Consider the following 12,334-nt stretch of genomic DNA (forward strand, 5'->3'; position numbering starts at 1 on the left):
GGTCCAAGGACCCCAAGGGTCCACACCCTTTCAGGGGTGAGTTCCCTCTTTCTCTAACTACACATCTGTGTGAAGCCAAATATTCTTTCAATACTTTAACTGAAACAACATAGCATATGAACTGAATTAAGAAGCAGATATAAGAATCCAGCTTTCAGAACACCTGGGCGGCTCAGTCAATTGAGCAACCGACTCTTGGTTTCAGCTCGGGTCGTGATCTCAGGGTTTTGAGATCGAGCGCCATGTGGGGGCTCACGCTCAACGGGGAGTCGGCTTGAGATTTTCTCACTCCCCCTCGCTCACACTCTCTCTCTGTCTCTCAAAATAAAGCTTAAAAAAAAAAAATCCAGCTTTCTTTTACAAAGCAAGACACTGAAGAGATTTCTGAATATGTGAAAACACTACTCTTCTCAGATTTTGTTTTAGAAAAGTTATTTTTCATACAAATATGCTAATAAGTAATGGGCTTATTATTGTAATTTTCAATGAATTCATAAATATTTTTTAAATTTCTCAGTTTTAACTTCTAATATAGTTAGTATCTATACTAAGTATAACCCATATCAAAGGCTCTATGGAGTTCTCAATGAGTTTTAAATGTGAGACCAAAATGACTAGAGAATAGCTGTTCAGAAAAACTATGGTACAGCTGTACAATAAGAGTATGTGGCAATTTTCCAAAAGAGTAAGGTACACTGACACCTGCTAGTAGAAACTAACATCTAAGCTATACTGCTAAGTTTAAACAAAGACGTGAAAAACAAAGTATAAATTTGTACCTTTTAAAAAAGAGGCTACTGCTATGCCTATATATACTATATATATGTATGCAAATTCTCTGGATGAACATCCAGGAAAAGTAACTAGTAGGTATCCCTGTACAGAGTAACTGGGGAAAGAGGATCAAGGAAGGGGAAGAGACTTTCCACACCATTCCTAGTGTATTAATTTGAGAATTTTACCCTCAGGGCGCCTGGATGACTCAGTTAGTTAAGCGTCTGACTCTCGATCTCAGCTCAGGTCATGATCTCAGGGTCTTGGGATCCAGCCCCATGTTGGACTCAATGTTCAACGGGACGTCTGCTTGAGGATTCTCTCCCTCCCCCTATATTCCTCCCCCCTCCCCGAGCTTGTGTGTGTGCGCTCTCTCAAATAAATAAATCTTTAGAAAAAAAGAAAATTTTACCGTTTACATGTATTACCTTCTTGAAAAATCAAAGATGGGTAAAAATTATACTGAAATGGCACCAGGGCATTAAACTCACATTAAAGAACAGACTGTAATGGCACTGGAAAATATCAAATGATATGTTGTAAAAGTAAAGCAATTTTCAAAACAGTAATACACAGTTATCTTTTTTTTTTTTGAGACAGAGAGAGTAGAGGAGATGGGGGGGGAAGGAAGAGAGAAAATCTTAAGCAGGCTGCACTCTCTCTCAGTGCAGAGCCAACACGGGGCTCAATCTCATGACCCTGAGATCATGACCTGAACCAAATCAAGAGTCAGGCGCTTAACCGACTGAGCCACCCAGGCGCCCCATTAGTATATCCTTGAAAATCGGCCTGGGAGGATATACTGTATATAAAAGTATTAACAGTATTTTTTCCTTCCAGTTAGTGGAATTACAAGTGTTTGTCTTATTTATTTTTCTTGGTTTTCTAAACCTCTGATAACTTACCTATGATATTTTTATAATCAGAAAAACAAGGAAAAGAATTTAAATACATATGTATCAATGTACGCATATCTGTCTATACTTAGACATAAAACATTTAGTAAGCAAAAAAGTACATGAACAAATTAGAATCTATTATCAACTTTTATACCAAGACTTTGGATATTCGTAAGCTAAGTTTAAAATTCCCTTCTTCTTCTACAGTTTAAAAACTACTCTGGTCCAGTCGTTTTATTTCTAGTAACCTATGCCATGTAAAGTATTATTTGCCCCATGATTTACCTACAGTGACAGTCATAAGATCATTACTAAACAACAAGTAACCCAATGTTTCACACCAGACTGGTTAGGCATGCTCCAGAGTTCAACCCTTAAGGCACATTCACCTAAGGGGCTCAGGCCAAAATCCTAGGACTGATTCTCCCCATCACCCCTCACAACCAACACATTCTGTCCGTCGACTTGGCCTTCATACGCATCCTAAAGCCCTTCATTTCTCTACCTTCGCCACTACTGCCCAACCCAAGCCATGGTCCACTCTCCTCATCTATATTGGTCTTACTGGTACCACTCTTGCTTAACTGGAGTCACTTCACACAGCATCCCAAAGGTCAACTTTTAGAATGTAAATCCATTCATGTCAGTATCCTAATTAAAACCTTCAATAGCTTTCCAGTGCCCTTTGGATAAAATCCAATCCAATTCACATTTTCCAAACTTTCTACAAGGCAAGACTCCAATCTAGGCTAGAAAAAGCTCCTTTTAAAAAAAATGACCACACTGGGGGCACCCGGGTGGCTTAGTTGGTTAAGTTCTGGGATCAAGCCCTGGTGCTTCTCCTTCTCCCCCACCCCCCGTTATGCTCCTGCACTCTCTCCTCTCAAATAATCTTTAAAAAAAAAAAAGACCACACTGGAAGAATGCTCAGATTCAGCTGTGCATGTGGCCAAAGCAGACATACTGTTAGGGGACACCTTATTCAAGTCACAAATAGTTCCTGGGGCGCCTGGGTGGCTCAGTTGGTTAAGCGGCTGCCTTCGGCTCAGGTTCCAATCCCAGGGTCCTAGGATGGAGCCCCCAAGTCCAGTCGGGCTCCCTGCCCAGCGGGAGTCTGTTTCTCCCTCTGCCCCTCTTCCCTGCTCATGCTCTCAAATAAAAAAAAAAAAAAAAAAAAAAGTCAAATAGTTCTCTTCCAACACCCATGAAAACCCTCAGACAAAGAAACCAGAAAAAGTAAAATGTTGTAGAGTAGACCTGTGGAATCGAGAGATGCCCCAAACTGGTCAGACAGAGCCTTTGATGTGGTTTTGGAATGTAAGTGAGGTTTGGGAGGCGGGGGTAAGGTCTGGAGCTGAAGACCAAGAAAGGAGTCGTCTTTGGTGCAAAATGGTGGTTTATTAAAGCACTGGGAGACAGGGCCCGTGCGCAGAAAGAGCTGCTACACCTGGATCTTGAGGAGTGAGGATTATATACTCTCAGGAGTTGGGGGAAGTAAGGAAAAGGGAGGTTTCAAAAGAACTTTCATATGCTAAAGAGGACCCACCTACAAGACACCTACAAGATACCAGAGGCCATGCCATTGTCAAGTTAAGGTTGTTTTCCCCTCTAGCAAGGTATTAACATGAAGACAGCTGGGAGATTCCTGGAAGAATGTCACACATGTCCCACCCAGGAGTGGGGGTATGTGGGGGAGGTTGCAGGGTGTCAGGTTATGCTTTGTCTTCAGCCAGCCTTCTGCTCCCTCATCACCTTGACCTGGGCTATACCCAGAGTCTTACCAAGCTAGGAAAAAAACAAAAAAAAAACAGAATATTCTAGAAATCCTATAATAAGCCAAGACACTCTATGATCTACACAAAGGTTAACTATTAAAAGTTGTTTTAGATACCTTGTTCAACTCTGTCAAGTCTCTCAAATACAACCTTTCTATCCTCCAAGGCTCAGAAGTTTTCACTCTTACATAAGACACACATTTATACTTAAAGAATACAAAAACAAAAGCCTGAGCCCTCTGAACTAGGTCATCTTTTCAGAGAAAAGAGGCTCAAGCCATAGTCTAATTTGAAATGCTGGTCCCATCTGCAAACCCCAAAAAGAGCTGCAGTTAATATTAATTAAGAGCAGAAACAGGTTTGTTCTTGAACATGGTTTCTCCCAATCAAGTCCAGGATGCCAATTTTCCTGCACTTGAGATCCAGTACAGAATAATGCGATTTTTTTTAAATTCCACTATTTGTCCAACCCTTAAAGCAGGATTCTCACATCCTTTCAGAGGGAGGTTTCAGTCACCATCACTCCACAGAAGAGATAAGGAGTTTTAATAGGACTCACTACTAAGTGCCAGCCATGTATGTGCGTGCACAGGCTTATACACATGTATGCAAACACACAGAAAAGCTAATAGTCCTTATGACAGAGTGTAGGACCCCCTCCTGGCAATCTATGAGAACTCTCCCTTCTATTTACTCATGCAAAGTACTAAAGAAAACCAAAGAGAACCAAAGATTCGGTTTCTGATTTGGTCTTCATTTTTTTTTTTAAAGATTTATTTGAGAGAGAGCAAGCAAGCACAGAGGGAGAGTGAAGGGGAGAAGCAGACTCCCCGCTGAGCAGGGAGCCCAATGTGGGGCTTGATCGCCAAAGGCAGACACTTAACGGACTGAGCCACCCAGACGCCTGGGTGTGGGTCTTCATATAAAGTCTTTGATTAAGTCTCAGCCTGCACTGCTCCAGGCTGATCAGGCAGTGCCAATGGGTGACAGCTATCTTGAGGCTAATCTGGTCCATAGTAAACACAAATTTTTACCATAAATCGAAGCTAATTAAACAGAATGGACTCAATTACTGGAGGTTATCTGACTTCTGAGTAGCAGACAGAATTCGTGACCCATGCCTCCAAAACAGACTTGAATTCTTTTTATGCACAAGGTATTTCACCATTAATATCCCTTACCCTGAAGTCTCTTCATCGAGAACTGGAACATGGTGAAGGTAGAAGGCACAAGGAGCACATGACTATCTTAAATAGTGCTACAGCCCCCAGTACCTTGAACACTGTCTGACACATAACAGGTACTCGGTAAGTATCTACCAGATGAATCAGACATTTGCTGCACTGCATGTGACAGCATCAGCAAGTTATGTGCAGAGTAAAGAAATGAATTCTGCCAGGGCAGATGAGGGAAGGCTTCCTAGAAGCAGTGAGGAGCCCTTCCCAGGACGAGCAGCTTTTCAGCAGGCAGTGACTGCAGGAAAGCCATGTGGACAGGAGTATGCCGGAAGCAAGGCTGGAGCAGATGGCCTGAGATACTTTCCAACTCAAACTCCCACCAACATTTTATGTCCTGGGGTTTTGTCATGCTTCATCATCTCCTTCAAACCTTCAACTTTAATAAAGCAGATACATACAGAGAGGCTGCTGTGTTTCTCTACCAGAAAATTAGCTAAAAGCAAACAGCAGGTAACAGAAAAATAAATACTGTGGAATGTTTTCTTATTTACCAGGCACTGAGCCTGTAAGGCTCTTAGAACCTTCTGTGAGAAAATCTGAGAACACCCTCCAAGTCCACCAGAAACAAGCCACTCTGAAAACAAATCACTGCCCTCCATTTTTCTTCTCTTTCGCTGATAAACAGTTTTTAAATTGGTTTATGCAAAAACTACTTGGTTCCCAAGAGAAAAAGAAAATCTAAACACTTCATAGTCACAGTCTTACAAGCAGAGAGAAACTCTGGGAGAAAATGAAGGCACGCGAAAGAGAACAGAAACTAAAATCCAAAATCCAAGGAAAGTTAAAAAGTGAGAGTAAGGGAAAACAGCAACTGGAAAGTTTTCAAAACCTCTATGAAAGTTCAGAAGTAAGCTACTTCCCATCACATTCTCTTTAAAAATGGAAAGGGCACTAATCCAGTCTGGGATGGACAGGGCGCAGTCCCTCATGCCAGAATGAAACCAGCCCCCGAGTTAGGAATAGAGAATGCTAAGAAATGGGCTCAAAGCCACCGCACCCTTTCCTCCCCTCACCAAGCCTCCTGGCTCCCTACCTAAGAGAAACCAGAGCCAATTACAGTCCCTCTCACACAGCTATTCCCCCAAACTGCATTCCAAAATAGAAAGACTAAAATGCAGCTAAATGTGGTATTAAAATGAAAAGACTGAACTGAGGTGAGAGAAAATTCAAGGTGCAACCGGGTACACAGAACTTTTCCTTATGAGAGATGGGGGGTGGGGGGGGGAGGAGGCCGAGTCTTTTTGAGAATCAAAATAAAAGCTTGCTTTTCCAATAGCTGAAGAGATGAATAAACTCTGTCTTGGAGATGTTTCTTAATTCCTAGCTTTTACGCTGTTTTTCAACACGGTACTCCGCCCACCTATTCAAACTGATCTGTGCTTCTGTAATGAAGATCTCCGGATGATTAGCCCACCTATGGGCAAATAACCACCCTGGACACCGCTGAGGGCAGCAGCGAAGGTAAAGCACCCCGTTTGCAATAATGACAAGTTTTCATGAAGGAGTTGCTAATTATGAGCATATATACGCATCCCAGAAGGGTGATGTACCAGCAGCGCAAACTGCCACCTCGCGCCTTTCAATGACAATTCATCGGGAACTGGGGTGAACGCGGAGCGGAAGGAGAGGGGTGAAGGGCCCTACTGAAAGACTAAGAGATAAGGCGGGCGATCTGCATCCCCAAATCCACGACGCCAGCCAAGGGAGGCTTTCTCAAGAAGCCATTTCCAGGGAAGCTAGATTTAAAATGTAATTTATCAGATCGAGTCTCCTACTACGTAGTCTCCTAACGGCCAGGCCCCGGCTTGGGAAAGAGGGCCTGGGAAGGAGGGGGAGTTCGTGGTGAGTTTACCTTAGAAGGCGGCCGCGGACAGACAGGCCTTTCAAAGCCACCCGGGCTCTGCCCGAAGGCCCGGGGCGGCGCGGAGGGGCAGGAATAGCGCGCGGCTGCGAGCCCTGCGGAGCCACAGGTTCCCCAGCGCTCAGCGGGACCCGACTCCCACAGGTGGGGGGCGAGAGCAGGGGGCGCCCCAGTTCCCCGGGGGCGCGGGGGAGGTGTGGGCAGAGAGGGCTTTGCCTTAAAGAACCAGGGCGAGAGGGAAGCTCGGGGTTTTTCTAGGCTGTCTGGGTGGTTACCCTTAGCTGGATGGTTACCGGCTCTTCCCCAAGACAGGAGGAGCCCGGGCGGGGAGAGAAGCCCCATGCACCTCCCACCCTCCTCCCTGCGAGCCTCGGCCTCCTCCAGGGGCGCGGTTAAGCCGCACGGCCGCGGGCCACCGTTTGCATGCTCCCAGGCACGTAGGAGCCTGCACAACCGCACGCGGGCGGGGGAAGGGCGCCCGGGGGCCGAGGAGACCCGACCCAACCCGATCCCGCTACGGCTCACCCCCGCACCCCGCACCCCTCACCGGTGTTGGCTTTGATGTTCTCCCGCAAGAACTGGCCGCTGGAGAGATGCTGGAGGCCAAAGCTCTGAGCGATCCTCTGGCACACGGTGCCCTTGCCCGAGCCGGGCGGCCCAAGGATGACCGCGCGCAGGAGTTTGGAAGCCATTGCCTTCGCCAGGCAGGGAAGGGGCGGCCAAACAGGCAACCCGGACAGCAGGCTCGGAGAAGCCCCGGGAACTTTGTTGCTGCTGCTTCTGCCTCTGACACTCTCCGCTCGCGCGGGGACTCGCCGGGCGCCCCTGCAGGGGGAAGGAGTGACTTTTGAGACAACCCCTCCCTTCAGCCCCGCGCCGGGGCCGGCTCGAAGGCGGAGAAAGGCGCCACGCTACCCATCCCCGCCCTCGTCGCCCCCACGCCGCGATTCAGTACGAGTCCCGAATCCCCTGGTCGACCTCGGGGGCTCTGAGGGCCGCCCGGCCAGGCCCACCTCGGTCCCTTCCTCTTTCGCTCCCCACGGCGTTCGAGGAAGGGGCCAGGCTCCACCGAGGGGGAAGCGGGGAGGGGCGGCGACTCCACGCGCGCACCCAGTCGCCCCACGCACCCGGCTGCCTGGGGGCTGAGCTCCTGCCCCCGCCCTCGCACGTGGGCAGCGCTGAGTCTGCGCCGCGGCCCCTCCCCAGCGGCTGTCAATCCCCTGGAGTCACCGCCGCCCGCCGCCCGCCGCCCGCGCGGACCGCCCAGCGCCCACCTCCGCCGAGGGTGAACCAATGCGCTCCCCGGCGCAGGGAGCCCGAGTCCGGTCGCTTCTCCACCCCAAGCAGTCAAGTAAACACACACCTCGGTTGGGACGCGGCTCTCCGCGAGGCTTCCAACCCGGATCCCGCTGGGCGGCACCGCCTCCGCCCGCCCCCACTCCGAGCCCCAGCCGGCCGCGCGGGACTCGCGCCTTACGTAAGCCTGGGAGACCGGCTCCGCGCGAGTCGCCGGCCGGCGCCCCCTCCGCTTCCCACCGCTCAGCTCCCACCCCACCCTCCCGGCCCACGTGCTCCCCACCACCCAGCGGGAGCTGTGGGGGCGCAGGGACACACCCTTCTCTTTGCCGTCGCCTGGGGACCCCGTCTACTGTTGAGGGGAAGGAAAAATACAACTTGTTGATCGCCTACTGTGCGTCAAGTTCAGGGCTAGGCGATTTCCTTACGCAACTGTTCCAGATAGAGTATTCACAGATAAGGAAAGGAGGCTTGGCGTATCGCCATTCATTCAGCAGATGTTTATTGAGCTTATACCATGTTCCAGACACTGTTTTAGGCGCTTGGCATATAGCTGTGAACCAAAGTGATGGATGGAGGTTTGAACCCTCAGCTGCCTGACTCCAAAGCCCAGGCTCCTTAGGGAAGAGGGAAGGAGGGGATGATCTCCCACCTGTGCTCAGGTTCTTAGAGCGAACTGATTTCAGGACTTCAGGGCCCAGGATGTTGGCACACCAGTTACAACCTACCAAGTCCAAAAGGTGCTATCTCCTCCCTCCCCTCCCCTGCGTATCCCCCTCCATATTCTCTTAAATCTGTCCCTACCCACCCAGCCACCGCCCCCCCCCCACAGCCTTCATTTCCCACTCGCGCTAGTGTGATAACTGCCAGCCCTTAAGTCTCTAGCTTCCGCCGGTCCATCCTCAGTGCAGTCGCCAGAGAAGTTGCTAACATGCAAATCAATTTCTGTTATTTCCCCACAGATAAAAATCGTCCCTTCAGGAGAAGAGCCTCCTCTAGAGTCTTGGCTGCACTGTTGGAGGGCGGGGGGCGGCGAGTAAGTAAGAGCCTGGCAGAGTATTTCTTTCTCTCTGCCCCTGACACCCCCAGCCCCTCTCCTCCAGTACCTCCTCCAAAGACAGACAGCCAGACAACGCCTAGTCTCCATCTGCCTGAGAGCACATCCAGGCCACCAACCTCAGCTCAGCATTTGTTCAATAGGCTCCTTCCCTTGTCTAAAATATCTCGGAGTTTGCTGTAGACATCAGGAGGTTGTTACACTGAGCCCCTTCAGCCCTTCAACTGGGAACAAAGAGGAGAGCTTCCGGGAATGTGGGGGTGACTTAAATCTCCCCTCCCTTTCCCTCCATATGCTGTATAATATATAGTGGATACTTTGCAGTCCTCCTCAGACCTGAGCATGCATCAGAATAACTCAGAGGGCTTGTTAAAAAAGATTTGCTGAGCCTCTCCCCAACAGTTTCTGAATCTGTGGGTCTGAGGTGGGCATTTTTTTTTTTTTAAGATTTTTTTTTTCCCCACAAAGAGAGATAGCGAGAGAGGGAACACAAGCAGGGAGAGTGTGAGAGGGTGATCCCAGGACCCCAGGATCATGACCTGAGCCGAAGGCAGACACTTAACGGCTGAGCCACCCAGGCACCCCGAGGTGGGCATTTCTAACAAGTTCCCAGGTAATGCTGAGGCTGCCAATCTGGAAATCAGCCCTTGAAAAGTGTGGTTTCCACACTCTGAAAACCTGCAGCTCTGCTGCATTGAGCACTGAGACATGGGAGATGTGTGGCCTTATGGTTCCTCTGCCTGCTCTGGGAACTTTGGCCCTTAACCTCTTCTTTTTCTAAAATGAGGACATTGGATTTAGGACTCCCAAAGGTCCCTTTGTATCCATCAAGCATTGATTCTGTGAGTTCCCACAGGAAATAGTTCCTAGCCCTCACAAACTAGACGAACTATATCCCATCTTCCCTATCACCCAGTTCTTTTGCCTGCTTTTTGGAAATGTGTTTACTAACATCACCTATAATTTCTTGGAGCAGCATTAGCCACTCATGCGGTCGTAGGACTTAGTGCTTTAGGAGTTTAGGAGCTTATATTATGAAACGAAGAGTTGTGACATAGGTAAACTCAATAAAGAAACCCAGCCGAGATTGGAAGGAACCCTCCATGAACCTTCGCCATGCACAGCTCAGGCTTCTACAGTCCAGCAGCTGATTGGAAGCAGTAGAACTGGAAGAAATGGGTTTTGGAGTCTAACACCCCTGGGATTAAATTGCAACAGCACCATTCACCACCTCTGCAAGTCTCTTCATCTCTGTGAGCCTTGGTTTGCTGATCTGTAAAAGGGAGCTAATACTTATTGCTTAGACTAGTAGGGAGGCTTAAATGAGCTGAGGTACATATTGGATTCAGCACAGTGCTGGGCATATAATAAGTACTCAGTGGTGAACATCATCACTATTATTAACCATGGGACAATTATTTAGTTTCTCTGATCTAACTTCCCTAATTGTGAGGAATAAATGAGCTAACGTGACAAATTATTTCGCTGACTCCCTGGCCCTTGGAAGATACTCCACAAATGGTAGCTATTTTTATCACACATACACTCATATAATCAACGTCTTCCTATTTCCTTTGCCTGGGGTTTTATTTTTTTTAAGATTGTATTTATTTATTTGACAGAGAGAGAGACAGTAAGAGAGGTAACACAAGAAGGGGGGGGTGGGAGAGGGAGAAGCAGGCTCCTCGCTGAGCAGGGAGCCCAATGTGGGGCTCGATCCCAGGACTCTGGGATCATGACCTGAGCTGAAGGCAGACGCTTAATGACTGAGCCGCCCAGGCACCCCTGCCTGGGGTTTTAAATCTGTTTATAATATTTATCACAGTGTACAAAGTAATATATATCAATGTGTTTGTCTCCCCTAGAGACAAACTGTAAACTCACTCTAAGAGGAGGGGCCAAGTTTTATTTATCTTTCTGTCCTCAAAAATATACAGCACTTTGCAGTAATAAGTGCGCTGTTAGTGTTGGCTATTCTTCCTCCCCCTCCTACCACATTTGACATCAAGCCCTGGCATCTCTGGGCAACTTCACTGGATGGTAATGCAAAGTCTACATTTGATCTCACTTTACACATCCCTTACATCAGATTCTCTTAGCTGGACTGCAGTGCTCCTGTTTAGTAAGCATTTGTCATCTCCGTATTACTGTCACAGTTTTGCCATAACCTTGTACCACCTTGGTTCTTATCCACTTATCATGTTTCTTGAAATATTGACTCAGTTTGTTTAAATAATTTATTTAAAAACTGAATGTAACTCACCATAAATAAGAGGACACACTAAAATAAATATGAGAAAAATAAAAAAAGGTTACCAAATTCTAGCTGGAATCTACTAAAGTCACTCATGTGCAGACCAGGTTGTCTCCCTCAACAGCCAGATACCTATGAAAGGCTCTTCCCACTAGGACTTACCTCTCAGGAATCTCCACAGGTTTTAACTTAGAGCTTCCCTTCCTGAACCTGCCAGTTCATCTGTCGGTATCCTGCTGCCAACCAACAGCCACATCATTGCTGTGTCCCAGGGTTTGGTCTTGCTGGCAGACCCATTTGATCTGACACTTGGCTCGCTGTTGATCTGGCTCCCAAATGGCATTCCCTTTGTTCTTCACCATGGCCACAGGCCAACCTGCCAACTCTAGGGTCAAGTTCCAACTGTCCTCACCTGCCACCACCACCACCTCTTTACCACAAACGTGGCTAGTCCCAAACTGGCAAGTCCCAAACGTGGCTCTCAGATCCCCAACCCAGATCATAGGCCCCACTTGTCTGAGAGGTCACCAGGGACAAATCATTCTAAGGAACAAACCAGAAAGGTAGAAAGGGAGTATCATTTAAAAGATGTGTCTTGTAGGAGAGCTGTACAGAAGACCCAGAGGAGAAACAAAGGTCAGAAATGCACTCACCAGTTTAAGAGAAACTGATTCAGCAAAATCCTAAGCAAGGAAGGGTAAGTTAGCAAAAGGGTTAAGAGGATGGACCCTAGAGACAGATTGACAAGTTCAGTCTTCAGCTCAACCGCTTACCAGACGTGTGACATGTTCCTTAATCTGTGCTTCAATTTTCCACCTGAAAAATGGGAATAGGAGCAGTTTCAATCTCATAGGGTTGTTGTGCCTGCATGAATTAGTATATGCAAAGGCTTGGAACAACGCTTGGTGTGTGGTACGCATTATATAAGTGTAAGTTTCATTATTATTGTTTCTTCAACCCCCACAAAGCGCAACGTGTTTCATGGCACTAGAGGCAGGTTCTTGGAAGAATTAAGCCTTGCCAAATTTATTCTACTACCAGGGCTACCCTCATGTGTTTTGTGTGTGTAATTTGTTTTCTCATAGACTTTTATATATTAAAAAACAGCTGTCTTGGGGCACCTGGGTGGCTCAGTCGGTTAAGCATCTGCTTCGGCTCAGGTCATGATCTCTGGGTCCTG

At 47.7% G+C, this 12,334-nt stretch overlaps 1 protein-coding gene across 2 annotated transcripts in view; it reads right to left on the minus strand.

Annotated features, from left to right (window-relative positions):
• The window catches only part of AK4 (adenylate kinase 4), a 118,692-nt gene that overhangs the window by 60,459 nt on the left and 45,899 nt on the right, over positions 1-12,334 (minus strand). The window contains exon 1 of one of the 2 annotated variants that reach the window (XM_028102494.2): positions 7,095-7,368. The exons of the other annotated variant lie outside the window; for it this stretch is intronic. Coding sequence (XP_027958295.1) covers positions 7,095-7,239 — 145 coding nt within the window. The 5' untranslated portion in view covers positions 7,240-7,368. Of the gene's footprint in view, positions 1-7,094; positions 7,369-12,334 lie in introns of those variants that run through there. 2 annotated transcript variants of the gene reach the window in all.

The sequence above is a fragment of the Eumetopias jubatus genome, unplaced genomic scaffold (genome assembly GCF_037043125.1).
Source record: "Eumetopias jubatus isolate StellerSeaLion01/CBP00866 unplaced genomic scaffold, mEumJub1_p1.0 scaffold_4, whole genome shotgun sequence".
NCBI classification, from domain to species: Eukaryota; Metazoa; Chordata; class Mammalia; order Carnivora; family Otariidae; genus Eumetopias; species Eumetopias jubatus.